Source organism: Arvicola amphibius, chromosome 8, assembly GCF_903992535.2.
Source record: "Arvicola amphibius chromosome 8, mArvAmp1.2, whole genome shotgun sequence".
In the NCBI taxonomy this organism is placed as follows: Eukaryota; Metazoa; Chordata; class Mammalia; order Rodentia; family Cricetidae; genus Arvicola; species Arvicola amphibius.
The window spans coordinates 22,794,503-22,809,492 of NC_052054.1; the positions used below are offsets into that span (position 1 = coordinate 22,794,503).

The window sequence follows — 14,990 nt, forward strand, 5'->3', positions numbered from 1 at the left end:
TTTTCATGACTCCATTGTCAATGCCTGAAAAGTCTAATTAGCTGGAAAGAAAGGTTCCAGGCTCAATTTTCACAACCCACAGACAGGTCAGAAAACGTGGGCTTCTCTCTGTCAGAGCAAAAATGGCCCTCCTGAGACTACTCTGACCTTGCAGCATTGGTTTCTCCTTACTCCTCTCAATGGCAAAAACACCATTTGCCTCCTTTGACACTGCTCCTCCTCTGTGTTTTTCCCATTCTGTAACTCCATGACGCCCAACAGCCTGCTGCTGTGCATAAAGAAGGTTTTCAGGACATGCTTTCTGGGTTGTAATAGCATTCAGTCTCCACTAGTTGAAGGCCTTGCAAAAAATCTCAATTATAAGGTCTAGTTTCTTAAGTTCTTTATATATTTTGGAAATCAGACCTTTGTCTGTTGCGGGGTTGGTGAAGATCTTCTCCCAGTCAGTAGGTTGCCTTCTTGTCTTAATGACAATGTCCTTTGCTTTGCAAAAGCTTCTCAGTTTCAGGAGGTCCCATTTGTTCAATATTGCCCTTATTGTCTGTGCTACTGGGGTTATATCAAAATATGGGGCACTGAACTGAACAGAGAATTCTCAACAGAAGAAGTTCAAATGGCCAAAAGACACTTAAGGTCATGCTCAATCTCCTTAGCGATCAGGGAAATGCAAATCAAAACAATTTTGAGATACCATTTTACACCTGTCATAATGGCTAAAATAAAAAACACCAATGATAGCCTTTGCTGGAGGGGATGTAGAGTAAGGGGAACACTAATCCATTGCTGGTGGTATTGCAAACTTGTGCAACCACTTTGTCAGTGTGGCGGTTTCTCAGGAAATTCAGGATCAATCTACCCCAGGACCCAGCAATACCACTCTTGGGAATATACTCAAGAGATGCTCTATCATACTACAAAAGTATTTGTTCAACTATGTTCATAGCAGCACTATTTGTAATAGCCAGAACCTGGAAACAGCCTAGATGCCCCTCAATGGAAGAACAGATAAAGAAAGTGTGGAATATGTATGCATTAGAGTATTACTCAGTGGTAAAAAACAATGATATCTTGAATTTTACATGCAAACGGATGGAAATAGAAAACACTATCCTGAGTGAGGTAACCCAGAGCCAAAAAGATGAATATGGTATGTACTCACTCATAAATGGATTCTAGCCATAAATAAAGAACATTGAGCCTACAACTCATGATCCTAGAGAAGCTAAATAAGAAGGTGAACCCAAAGAAAAACATATAGTTATCCTCCTGGATATTGGAAGGAGACAAGATTGCCAGGCAAAAATTGGAAACTTGGGGGTGGGGCTGGGATGGGGGTAAGGGGAGTTTGGGAGAAAAAATTGAGAAGGGGAGGATGGGGAGAGCTTGGGGGAATGGGACAGTTGGGATGGAGGAAGGGTGGATATGGGAGCAGGGAAGTATATATCTTAATTAAGGGAGCCATTTGAGGGTTGGCAAGAGACTGGACTCTAGAGGGGTTCCAAAGTATCCATGGAGATGTCCCCAGCTAGATCCTTGAGCAGCTAAGGCGAGGGAGCCTGAAATGGTCCTATCCTATAGCCATACTGATGAATATCTTGCCTATCACCATAGAACCTTCATCTGGTGATGGATGAAGCTAGAGACAGAGCCCCACACTGGAGCACTGGACTGAGCTCTAAAGGTCCAAATGAGGAGCAGAAGGAAGGAGAACATGAGCAAAGAAGTCAGGACCGCGAGGGGTGTGCCCACCCACTGAGACGGTGGGGCTGATCTAATGGGAGCTCACCAAAACCAGCTGGACTGGAACTGATGGAGCATATAATCAAACCGGTCTCTCTGAACATGGTGGACAAAAAGGGCTGAATGAGAAGCCAAAGACAATGGCACTGGGTTTGATCCTACTGCATGTACCGGCTTTGTGGGAACCTAGTCTGCTTGGATGCTCACCTTCCTAGACCTGGATGGAGTGGGGAGGACCTTGGACTTCCCACAGGGCAGGGAACCCTGACTGCTCTTTGGTCTGGAGAGGGAAGGAGAGGGGGTGGGGGAGGGGGAGGGAAATGGGAGGAGAGGAGGAAGTGAGAAATTTTTAATTAAAAATAAATAAATAAGTAAACAAAAAAATCTCAATTATATCTATCCATGACCAAACTCAATAGTTTGGGTACCGTGATGGTTTGAATAAGAATGGTTCCCATGGGCCCATATATTTGAATGCATAGTCATAAGAGAGTGGTGTTATTTGAAAGGATTGAAAGGATAAGGGAGTATGACCATGCTGGAGGAAGTGTGTCACTGTAGGTTGGCTCTGAGGTTGCAACAGCCCATGTCAAGCCCAGAGTCTGTCTCTCTACCTACAGACCATGACTGGATCTCGGGTACTGCTCCAGTACCTGCCCGCATGCTATCCACCACGATAATAATGGACTAAACCTCTGAAACTATAAGCAAGACCCCAGTTAAATGCTTTCTTTCATAAAACTGATAGGGTCATGACGTCTCTCCACAACAGAACAGTGGCAAAGACAGGAACCAATCTATTTGCTTGCATGTCCTTCTTCATCTTGTGTGATCATCAGTGGTCAAAAGATAAAAATGTAAATGTAATTCTTCCGGGTATTCATGGCAAGTACATCAAACATCCTTCCATGCCAATGCTTAGAAAATGTTTTATCCGTATCATCTATGAGTGGAGTTGTTGGAAATATAAATACAAATCCGGGTTCAAGGACAGAACACATTTGCATTTCATGTTAAACAGTGGCTGAAATAAAATATGCTAATATATAGATTATATTTCTGATTATAATAAGCTAAATTTAGGGGCTCTTTTGGAGAGCCCAGGAGCAACTTCTTAGCTATACAATGAGGTTGAATTGCTGTTGTCATTCACTTATTGACCCAGTTCTCCTGCTGCCATTCATATAAAATCTAGGATCAGTTCCTCTAGACAACAGGAGGAGATAAAACACTCTTTATTTGGAATCGTGTCTAACTTTTGCCATCACTAGCATAAATCAAAATAAAAAAGTGTGAATTTTAGGTCCTGCAAGTCCAGAGTCTGTCAGCTGACTGATTTTATGCCCAGAAGCTCCATGTTCAAATTCCAGAGTTGGTGATATTCTTTGAGATAGGGCCAGGATTTACTTATGAGCTCTATCCCAGTTTTGTGATCCCTGTGTTCAAGAGCCCCAGAAAATATTTGGGGAGTCTTCAGTGAATACCACAAGAACAAGGTACATTCTTTCTTGGGGTGATTTTTTTTAACAATCTTTTCTCATTTTACATACCAACCTCAGTTTCCACTCTTGGGGTGCTTTTAATTATAAATATTTAAATAGGTAATGGTAATCTATTATAACCTTCTTGAATTAGTGTTTTACTGGTCTTTTGACATTCCTCACAAATAGATAGTATATCACCCATGTCACGTCTGGTTGCTGCCACCAAGTTTGTCTTGTCCTGATTTAACCAGGATGTTGACGTTCTAGTACTACAATGAAACTCACGCACAACTATTGCTTGTCTACTCTACCCTTACGACTAACATAAGCATTGGACCTAACAGAAAACTCTCTTAGTCCCTAGGAGAGTCCATTTGGACTCTGCTTGTCTGGTTTGCCAGGACTAGAGCAAATAAGAACCTCTTAAATTTATTATGCCTCTCCCATTGAGACTTTCACAATCATGTTAGACAGATCCTTGAGGATGCCAACAAGAAACTTAGCCATCCCACTGACAAAGGAAGCAGCTAGGCCTAGAAAGCCAGTACGATCATGGGAATATTGAAAAGTTATTAGGTAAGCAAATAAACAAAGATATATCATATCCTTCTATATTTTCAAATGTATAATCAGAAAACAAACTAGAGAAATCTGTGATTGACTGATATAGATGTTTGAATGAGAACTGTCCTCCACAAGGTCACGTATTTGCACATGCAAACCTCACTTGTGGGTACCATTGGGGAAGGCTGTGGACCCTTCAGGAGAAGGAGCATTGCTGGAGGAAGTAGGTCATTGGGAGCAAGCTTTCAGAGTTTATAATTTGCCTTACTTCCTGTTTGCCTTCTCAGTTTCTGGCTTGTGTTAGAAACTGTGAGCTCTCAGCTTCTTGCTCATGCCTGTGGCTTGCTGCAATCCCTCCTGCCATGACGAACACCTATCCCTCTGGAAGTGTAAGCCCAAATAAACTTTTTCTCCTTAAGTTGCCTTGGTCATTTTATTACAGCAACAGAAAAGTAGCTAACAAATGAGTATTACAAAAATATTAGCATTTACATTTTAAACTACAAATACAATATTAAAATATTTAAGAGTTTAAAATTTGAACAAAAATGAAAACGATTAATTTTTAAAATTTCATTCCTCTTATAACACATTTTTATAAAAATTAAGGTTTGTGACTCTAAAAGTTAATCATCAAACTAAAGAACTAACATAATATTTTATTTAATTAATGTCTAGAGTAAAATATGTATGAAATTAAAGAAAGGTGAATGAAAAATGCAGGATATTTCTCAGCTACTATGTACAAGTTCTTTGGCCATTAATTCTGGGATCATGAACTAGAACAATGCAAGGAAATAGTCTTTTATCTCTGCCGGGAAACAAAATTGACTGCAAAAGAAACTACTGAGCTTATATTACCTCAGAGGATTTGACAGGTTAATTAATTTATCCTTTCTCTTTCCTAAACCTTTGGGTCATTCAGTTCCTCTTGTGTTTCTAAGTAGCCCTACCGTTTCCAAAAGAAAAGCCATTCGCTTTTCAAGGGAGCTAAGAGGAAAAACTGAGTCAAGTTCTAGTTCCAATAGCTATACACACAGTTAAGAAGCCATTTGTTTGAAGCATTAAAACTTCAGAACAAGGATCTGCAAATGAAATAAACAATTCCGTGGTCTGAAGGTAACACTGCGCAGTTCAAGGATGCAAATAATAAGCCAAACAGGACAAGAGTGACGTTGATGGGAAAGATGTAACTATGTTCCCAATTAAGACCCCTGACATTCAAGAGATGCACCGTACTCCCCTACTGGGGGTAGGCAACTGTTTCAGGGATCTCCCTTTCCTAATCCACTCACTTTGACTTCCTAATAAAGCCATCAGCTTCTGTCACTCTTCCTCATATTTGGAGATACTGTGACAAAATTGGTTTCATGTTTGAATAAGAATATGCTTGCTGGTGACCAAAGCCTTCTCTGTTAAGAGGACGTCACAATGTGTTTTGGTTTAGTATCTATAGTGGCAAGCGCATCTCTGTTTATATTCTTGTTTTGAAGAATGACAAATGGCACAAAATATTTCTCCTAAAATATGCCTAGTTAATTGTCAACCGGTTTTTCTTCAACAGTTGAACTACACTAAACCATTTGAAACAAAACTTCAAAATATTTCTTTGCATTTTTGACCTACACTTGTAAAAGCTATAAAGAGTAACATTTTTAGAGAATTAGTTAATGTTTCAAATATTCATATAAAACACAAACCAGTAAGAAGTATATATATATTTGAAACCAAATAGGCATGAGCTCAGAGCTCATTGCTATCACCATAGCTAAGTGCTTTTGAGGAAGAGTATATGCTTTTTGAGCCTTGGTTTCTTCATTTATAAATGAGATAATTGTTCATAGTGTCACTGTGAAAAATTACAGATGCAATCACTGTAGAATGCCTAGCACACAAAGGTCTAAAGAAACAAAAGCAATGAGATATAAGTAGGAGAGAATTGTTAAAACATACAGTACTTAATTAATTCTTCAATAAATCAAGCACATGTTGATCCTAGCATACGCAAGGCATCTGGGTAAAGAGCTTAGGACTGAAAGGCTGATGTTTTGCAAAGGACCTTAACATTGTTTATGGTCATAAACACACATACATATATATGTATATATAATATATATTTCTAATATATATTAGAAATAGGGTAGTGTGTGCAAACACAAAAAATAGAAGAGCTAAATAAGTTTGCTGGGGGAGTTTGGAAATGCTTCATAAGACAATAAATAATTGACCTTCTGGATGAGCAGAAGGGTGGTGGTTTGAATAAGAATGGCTCCTGCAGTGCACTGCAACCCCCCCCCCCCCCGTCTGCGCTCTATGTGCTACAATACAGTTCACGAGCTTTGGGCAAGGGGCTGGAAGTTGAAATACAGAAACACATACAAAGACAGACAGACACATGGACGTCTAATCACTGGTAAAGCCCTCTATTTCATAGTTTCATAGCACCATGGAGGCTTAAATACCCAGCAGTCAAGTGGGCCAACAGGTGAAAACCCCATCCTCTGATCCTCAAGGCGCAACTTTTAGTAACTCCAATCAGAAGGCTCTAGCAGGGAAGAGCAGCTGAAAGCCAGGACTCCAATTGGTCCCAACAGGCTCCCATAGGCTCATATATTTAAATACTTAGTCACCAGGACATGCAACTATTTGAAAGGATTTTAAGGATTAGGAGGTGAAGGTGTGGCCTTGTTGGAGGAAGTGTGTCACTGGGGGTAGGCTTTGAGGGTTCAAAAGTCCAGGCCAGTCTCCACCCCCTCCATCCTGCTGCCTGCTGATAAAGACATAGAAATCTTAGCTACTTCTCCAGCACCATATCTGTCTGTTTGTCCCAGTGCTCCATACCATGATGATACTGGACTTAGCCTCTGAAACTGCAATTAACAACCAAGTAAACACTTTATCTTACAATAATTGCCTTGGCAAATGGATGGAACTAGAAAAAAAAATCATCCTAAGTGAGGTAACCCCAACTCAAAAAAAGGATGAATACGGCATGTACGCACTCATATGTAGACATTAGCTCACAAGTAAATGATAACCAATTTATGGTTCGTACACACAGAGAGGCTAACTACAAAGGAAAAGACTGGAGGGACACATGGATCTCCCTGGGAGGGGTAAATAGAATAACTTTATAAGTGGATTAGAGAATGGGAATGGGAGGATAAGATGGGGGAGGGAGGGAGGGAAGATAGCGTTGAGGGAGGGGATGTGGATAGCATTGAGGGGTGGTACAGAAATCTAGTGAAGTGCAATCATCCTGAAATATGTGAAAGCAATTACAATGATAGGCCCAATTAATGGGGGACACAGAGTCCCAACTGGCCACTTCTTGTCACCAAATAAAGCTTCCAGTACAGGGACTGGGTTATAGTCGATTGAATTTTTGGCCAAAGAGGTCTCGTGGACATCCCCAAACAACCAAGGCTATTGCCTAGACTACAGGCTCATCTCCAGACACAGACAGTAAGGTCCCACTGCAGAAGACAACTACACAAACTCATGGAACATGGAGAGCTTGAGCTGATGCTGGCATAGAACTTTCGCCCCTATGTTCCAGGGGCTTTGGAATGGGAAGGTACTTGGCAGGTTTTATATATATATATCAACCCAGCCACAAACTCTTTGATCTTCAGTGTCGTCCCACCTGCAAGATAGGCTAGGGCAACAGTGCCACAAAACTTGTGGGAGTAATCAACCAAGATTTGACTTAAGATCTACTCTACGTGATGGAGCCCATACCAAACACTGGTTGGATGACCGAGAACCAGAGACTAGACAGCCCAGGGACCTGGCATAAAACCAAATACTGTCCTTTGAAATACAAATCAGTGATAAAATGACCCTGATGATATTCTGTTATACTCATAGATCAGTGCCTTGTTCAGGCATCATCAGAGAAGCTTCTTCCAACAGCAAATGAGAAAAAACACAGTCAGATACTATGCAGAGTGAGAGACCTTGGAACACACAGCTCTAAATGGGGTTTCTTCACTCAACCCCTACCTGTCGTGCTCAGGGAATCCCTTGGAAGAGGAGGTGGGAAAACATGTAAGAGCCAGAGTACATGGGAGACACTAGAACAAGCAACCACAGGGTCCGTCGGGTTTCACTGGGTCTTCTGCATATATATATTAAAAGTTTCAGTTCAGTTTAAGATTATTTTATGGGACTCCTGTGTGTGCAAACAAGTGGATCTCTGGTACTTATGCCTTTTCTTGGACTTTTTACTTTCTCTTGATTTGCCTTCTCCAACTTCCATGTGATGGTTTTTGTTTTAACTTTCTATATTTTATATGTTACATTTTGTTATTATCTCTTAGAAGCATGTTCTTTTCTAATGAGAGACATAAAGTGGAATGGATCTGTATGGGAGGGGAGGTGGGGAGGAACTAGGAGGAGTAGAAGGAGAAGAAGTGTAATCAAGATATATTGTAAATCTATTTTCAATATAAGGGGGCGGGGAGAGTTCCCATGGTCACAGTGTCCCTTCATATCAATAAGAACTCTGAGGGGATATGGGCAGGAAATGACGAAGGCTAACAAGACCAGCTTTTATGTAGGAAATTAGATCAACAGGCTAATTTTTCAACAGCTCTAACTTCTATCTAAGAAAATTCCAGTTGTCTGATACACAACTTTTGATGGGTCACCTGTAAGAAAGAATGGATCAAAGCGCCTCTGTACAGTAACATTGGTTAGAACATGTGCTTTGTTTGAAATGTCCCACAACTGAGGGCAGACGAGAAACCACAGAAAGAGCTGTTACTTTGAATCTAAGACTCATGATTTCTAGCTCTTGCTTCCCCATAATTTCTGTGACAGGTTGCCCTTTCCAATGGGAAAATCCTGGGATTATTCTAAAAATTACCTTCCGTTAATAACAAAACTGTGCTCAATTTTAGAAGCTGAAAAGAGGGTACGCAACTTCTCTCCAGAAAATATAACCCTCAAACCTTATAAAGTGGTGAACGAACCATCCAAAGTGTTTGAATTGAAACAAATGAGAGCAACGTGACACAGCTAACGTGACAGCAAGAATTGGGCAGGAAAGCGGGAAAACATCTCAAGCCAAACTCCCAGCAAGGGTGAACCGTAACAAGGCAAACAAGTCTGCTGCTAATGACGTTCTCGATGGTGGATGGAGACATGGCTCAGCAGTTAGGAGTGCTTACTGCCTATAGAGACTCTGGGTTGCGGTCCTATTGCCCACATTACATGGTTTACAACTTCCTATAATTCCAGTTCCAAGTATCCAACACCCTCTTCTGGCCTCCAAAGGCTCCTGCATATATGAGGTTCACATAAACTTAATGCAAGCACCCACATGTGATAATGAATATATATACTTTAATTTTTATATATATAAACACACACACACACACACACACACACACACACACATACACATACACATACTTTAAGTTTTAAAAGAAACATAAACTCCTCAGACATCTATCACAGATCGTCGAGGAATAAACCAGTCTTGCCGTGTGTCTGGGAAGACTAGCCAAGTGCAACAGCTACTTCTAACACAGTTCGTCTGCATCAAGGTGGGGGTGGAACCTCGTCCCCATGATTATATAGGTGGAAATGGATCCCTGAGATAGGACAACAAACTTCTAATGGCACAGAAACCATCCTCATCCAGGAATGAGCTCGTTGTATGATTTAAGACCCCTGGCACCTCTTAAAAATGGATTCATTGACCACATAGTTTACACAATGACTCAATGCTCCAGAAAGAAATCCTATTTACTATCAGTGTTCTTCTGTTACTGCAATCATCCAAGATTTCACTGATACTTAGGTCCCTATGGGATGAAGTTCGAATTAGTGAAGAGTTGTTTAGTAGACTTTCATTTCATCAAAGGTAACTATTTATTTTAATCCACTCACCATTCCGTGGTTCAGCCACCCTGGGATAAAGTTGTCAAGCAGTTTTGGGTATATCATCTCTCTGTCGTAGGCATAAATGGTCCAGAACACGGCGACAACAAACTGGAAGGAAAAGGAAATCTTCTGTTTCAAGTTCATCTTTTACAGAACACAACTGGTTGGTTATTTGTTTTAAAAACCCAAGAGTTTTGGAATTTATGCTGTCAGAAGTAAACCAATGATTGACTAGCAAAACGGTTCCCACCTCACTCTGTAGTGTTAACCACAGGGTTGTCAAGTCCCCTCTCTGGTCTTCCTTTGGAAGAGCAGTCAGTGCTCATAACGGCTGAACTCTCTCTGCGCTCACTGTTTTAAAATTTTATTACATTTACCTGTCAACATTATCACCTCAAAGTAGGCAGGAATAGAGATTGTTTTGTTTATCCATGCTACAAATGGAGAAACCAATATTTTCATTTTTGCTTTAATCGTATTTACTGGTACATAAGATTTGATATATCATACATGGAATGGACTCTCATATTAAACATTAGTTCTGATCTCACTAATTCTACTAATAATGTAAGAGAATCTTCAAAACAATTTACCTTTTTATTATGAATAAAGAATGCTAAGGAAAGACTGCAACTATGCAGATAGATGATAGAAAGATAGATAGATAGATAGATAGATAGAAAGAAAGATAGATAGATAGATAGATAGATAGATGATAGATGATAGATAGATAGATGATAGATAGATAGATAGATAGATAGATAGATAGATAGATAGATAGATAGATAGATAGATATAGATTCCTGTAACAATAGCAAAAAGTAGGTCATTTCTCCCCCAAATGATCTTCAAATTGGTAGTCTAGACAGTTTGGTAATGGAAGATCCAGACTGTAAGAACAAGGTGATCCTGGGAGCAGGGAGGAACAGTGGAAAAGGAATCCTATTTTTTTTTTTTTCCTCATGGTTTATTTTTTTTATATTTAAAAATTACCATCTCCTTCCCTCCTCCTCCCCCCTCCCTCCCCTCCTTCTCCCCTTTCTCTCCCCTCCTTCTCCCCCTTCCCTCCCCTCCCCTCCACCCATACCTCCCCTCCCTCCCTCTCAAGGCCAAGGAGCCATCAGGGAATCCTATTTATAGCTGGGTTGGGAGGGATGGGAGAAGACTAAGAAGTCTTTTTAAAATGGGTGAGAATCTAGGAGGCGGGTAGAAGTCCTAATACATGGATGATAGAATAAATGAGAAATAAAGCACAGAAGAGCACGACACGAATGAGCAGTTGCAAGCAAATCCCCTTCTCTACAGTGAGAGGAAGCTGGCAACAGGAAAGTGGCCTAAGCCCAGAATGGCAATGATCTGAGGCCCCTGGAGTGGATGATGTGTGAGGAAGTTGGTCACTGAGAACATGTAAAAGGAAGACTCTGATGGTCACCAGGGCTCCCCTGAGACTCGATGACATGTTTTTCTAGTAGAACCAACCAGGATATTTCCCAGGGCTGTGAGGTCTATGAGAAAGAATTCAGAGGGAGGATGCTAGGGGCTCAAACTGCCGCAAGTTAGATGGCTGAGAAGACCTGAGATGAAGAAGCTGTGAGAACGGGGAGCCTTTCATGACCAACCAGCCTTTTGAAACTGCTACTTGGGGAGTGAAAGTTGCCAATAAGTTACATGAGAGGCCTCATATAAAACCGTTTTCAAAACCAGACTCTCAATGAAAGACAGAACTTTTCTATTTTCACTTCGTTCTTTCTGTATATATTTGGCAACTGAGTGGAAAAAAGAATCCAAATATGGTTGATTTAATGCCTCGGTGCCAGGGATGTAGTACCAGGTCCACAGCCATGCTACTTCTAAACCCAGGGACATGCTATACAGCCTGGATTCAGTGTGGTCCATGAATCAACAGCACCCACATTCAATCTGCCAGACATAATGAGCCCTGGGTCTCACCCTGCAGTAATCTGATCCTACATTTTAATAAGATCTTGAGGATATTCCTGCTTTTAGAGCCATCTTCTACCACCGTGTGTTGCCTGCCTTCCTGTCGGAGTATTATCTCAGGTCCTACAGCTTCTCATTCAGAACCTCCGCCATTCTCCTTCTGGGCACACCCAGGTGATATCATTCGGGGAATCCCTGCCCTAATTCACAAATATGTCCCAGGGCTTCTTTCTCTAGTCCAGTAAGTCATCATAAGTAATTTTTACTAAACAATGGTTTCTTAGTTACTTTTCTCATGGCTCTGATAGAATACCCCAACAAATGAAAGTATTTGTTTTGGGACACACTGGGAGGTTACAGTTCATCATAGTGGTCCTACTGGTGAGGTCACTGCAGCAGCAGGAGCTTGAAGCAGATGTTCACGTTGTCTCCACAGTCAAGAGCTCCTCCACTCCAAGGAGCAGGGAACATCACGGAAGTTGAGACATAGAGTATATAAGAGGATAGAGAGGATGATGTGAAATGCTGTCCTCATATGAGTGTTTACACACCACATACACACACCACACACACACACACACACACACACACACACACACACACACACGAGCTTGGTTTGCTGCACAAGACTTGTATAATATCAAGTCAGTTAAAGTTCTCCATTGGGTCAGGGGAGGGGCTATGGAGGCAATAACTTTGGCTGAGTAGCCATTGGTAGTTGATGCCAGCTTAGGGAGAGACACTCACTTTCCCTCAGAGGATATGGCAACTAGTATATTGCCCGTGACCAGTGATTTGCCCATGCAAATACCAGCCACACAGCACTAACAGGACCAAGGAGGAGGATATGAAACTGGGAAAGATCTCTGCTACATGGGCCTAGGGAAAGCTAGAGGGGAAGTAGGGGGCCAGATATGATCAAGATACCTTGAACCTATGTATAAAGTGTTCAAATAAACACAAAAGCAATGAGCCTGAAAATCTGTGTTCAGCCTACTTTCTCCTTTTTATATAGTCTCGGAGTCCAGTCTAGGGAATGGTGCCACCCACCATAGGTGGGTTTCCCCACCACTCAAGATAATACCTCACAGGTAGGTCAAGGGGTCCACCTGCCAGATAATTATATATCCCATCAAGTTGACACCGAGATTACCCATCACGAGTGGTGAAGCCATGCCTATTTCTGTGGGGTAAGGATTTGGGCTAGGTGTAAACACATAGGCATGGAGCCACTTTGGACTAGTGTGGAGCCATTGGTGGAAACCCCTTCAACTCTGCTGAACAGCACAATCGAATCATGATAATGGAAGTCCTTCATATTACAGACCCTTTTCCAAGGGGCAGAATCCTGGGACCATATTAAAATTCCTTTTGCATGTCCCTGCACTGTCAATTGCTTCAGAATGGTCCTGATGAACTCCAATCCTTTGCACTTCCATTTAAATGCTAGAATCCCAGGTTGTTAAAATTTTACAGATATCTTGTCAGAATACTCAGTGTTACTGTTTGAGAATTGACGTCCTGGCTACACTGAGATTTCCTACACGTAGCACAGGTTGTCCATGTACTAAGGTTGTCTTTAATTTCTCTTAGAAGTATTTTTAGTTAATAATGTGCAGATATTCACAATATTTCCTGACTCTTTATATGTATTTTATGTTTTTGGAAGCTAATGTACATTACTACATTTTTGTGTATTCTTTGTTGCTACTTTATAAAAACACAAGTTTTAAATAGTGGCCTTGCTTCGTGTACCTTTACTAAATTTGATTACTAGTTTTTGTAGCAATTATTTTAAAAATTGTTTTGGATGTGTGTGTGTCCAAAGTAACAAAACTCTTTTATGAACTACATGTTTTTGTTCTGTTATTTAAGTCCTCAGCACAAAGTTGAATAGAAGCAATTCACAGTGAAAGCCTTTATCATTTTCTCTGCTGCAGAGAAAACATTCAATTTCTCAACAGTGAAGTTTGACATTAGCTGCAGGTTTTTTTTAGACGTCTTTTTACAAGTTGGGTAAAATCTCATAGAATTTTACTTGGGAGATAAACACATTTACTGTAAATGATAATATTTTTTAGATGGTTTTGTTGCATATTTTGAGACAACTACACTAAGATTTTCTTCCTTATTCTGTCCTTCAGTGACCTATTAATTGATCTTGAATGTCAAGCGAACAACCCATGGCTGGTTATCTTAAGTTATAGGCATATGTTGCTGGATTCCACTTACCAATGTTTTGTTCAAGATTATGGTTTTATTTGATTCTATTCATAAAATATACTAATCTATAAGTTCATTCCCTCAAGGTGTCATCATCTGATTTTGGTAGGAGGAAAATGAATGGGTTCGAAAGAATGAGTTGGAATTATTTCTTCCCATATTTTCTAGAGAACTTTGTGCAACAATGGTGTTATTTGTTCTTTATCCAAGTGATAAGCATTTCTAGTAAAGCCAACCTGAGTAGAAATCACAAATTCATTTCTTTTATACAAATTGGACTATTTTGTATTTTGTTTTTTCCTTGCACTGATCTTTAGCCATCTTTGCCCTTTAAGGTATCTCTAAACTTTATCATTTTGACTGGAGAGTGGTGGGGCTATACTGGGGATTCAAGAAAACATGCTGCTCTTGAGCCACACCCTCATGTAAGTCTTTATAAAGATGTTTATATATTTTACCATGGAAATTGCCAAACTGTATAAATTTCCCCCAGTGAGCTGACTGTCACACGTTACCTAGCACAGCACCACTGGGAGCCACTCTCTGTTTATAGGAAGTGACCATTCAAGATAGGGTATCACTGTGTGGTTCTTGATAGTGAAGGCTGTGATCCCCATCCTACATTGAGGGAACTTATGCAGGTTATTCACAGTGACCTTCAAGAAAGTGTGAGTCACCTTGCTAGGTGCCACATTAGAAGGCCAGGAGGCACAGGTAACTGAGCAATCAGTCTTCCAAGTAAGTCTTTAGATACAAACACAGCACAGATGGTACGAACTTGGCTTCCTGCACTGATAGTCTGTTGGTGGTATGGTCATCAAAACCCAAAATAACTTTGAACTCTGTTACCAGGGCATGAATAGGAAATGAATAGTTTCCCATGACAATCTAAATGATATAGGAACATTCTGCTATTGCAATCAAGCTCCTTCTCTGGCCCAGTCCAAAAGCCAGCTACCCCAGACAGTACACACGCTGCTCCTCAGCAGCCAGGACCACAATACTGTACACGAACTGAAAGTGGAAGAGGCACGACCACTGTACAGATCTTCAGAATTCAAAATCAAATACTTGAGTGACAGCTAGCAGTAATGTGCCACTTGCAATTGCTAGAAATTAACACCCAAACAGAACTAGACATGATGC

The 14,990-nt window shown here is 40.7% G+C and overlaps 1 protein-coding gene across 4 annotated transcripts in view; it reads right to left on the reverse strand.

Moving 5' to 3' along the window:
* Nucleotides 1-14,990, reverse strand: part of Aig1 (androgen induced 1) — a 226,001-nt gene that overhangs the window by 147,681 nt on the left and 63,330 nt on the right. For all 4 annotated transcript variants that reach the window (XM_038338974.2, XM_038338975.2, XM_038338971.2 and 1 more), the window contains exon 3: nucleotides 9,687-9,788. In XM_038338974.2, coding sequence (XP_038194902.1) covers nucleotides 9,687-9,788 — 102 coding nt within the window. The remainder of the gene's footprint in view (nucleotides 1-9,686; nucleotides 9,789-14,990) is intronic.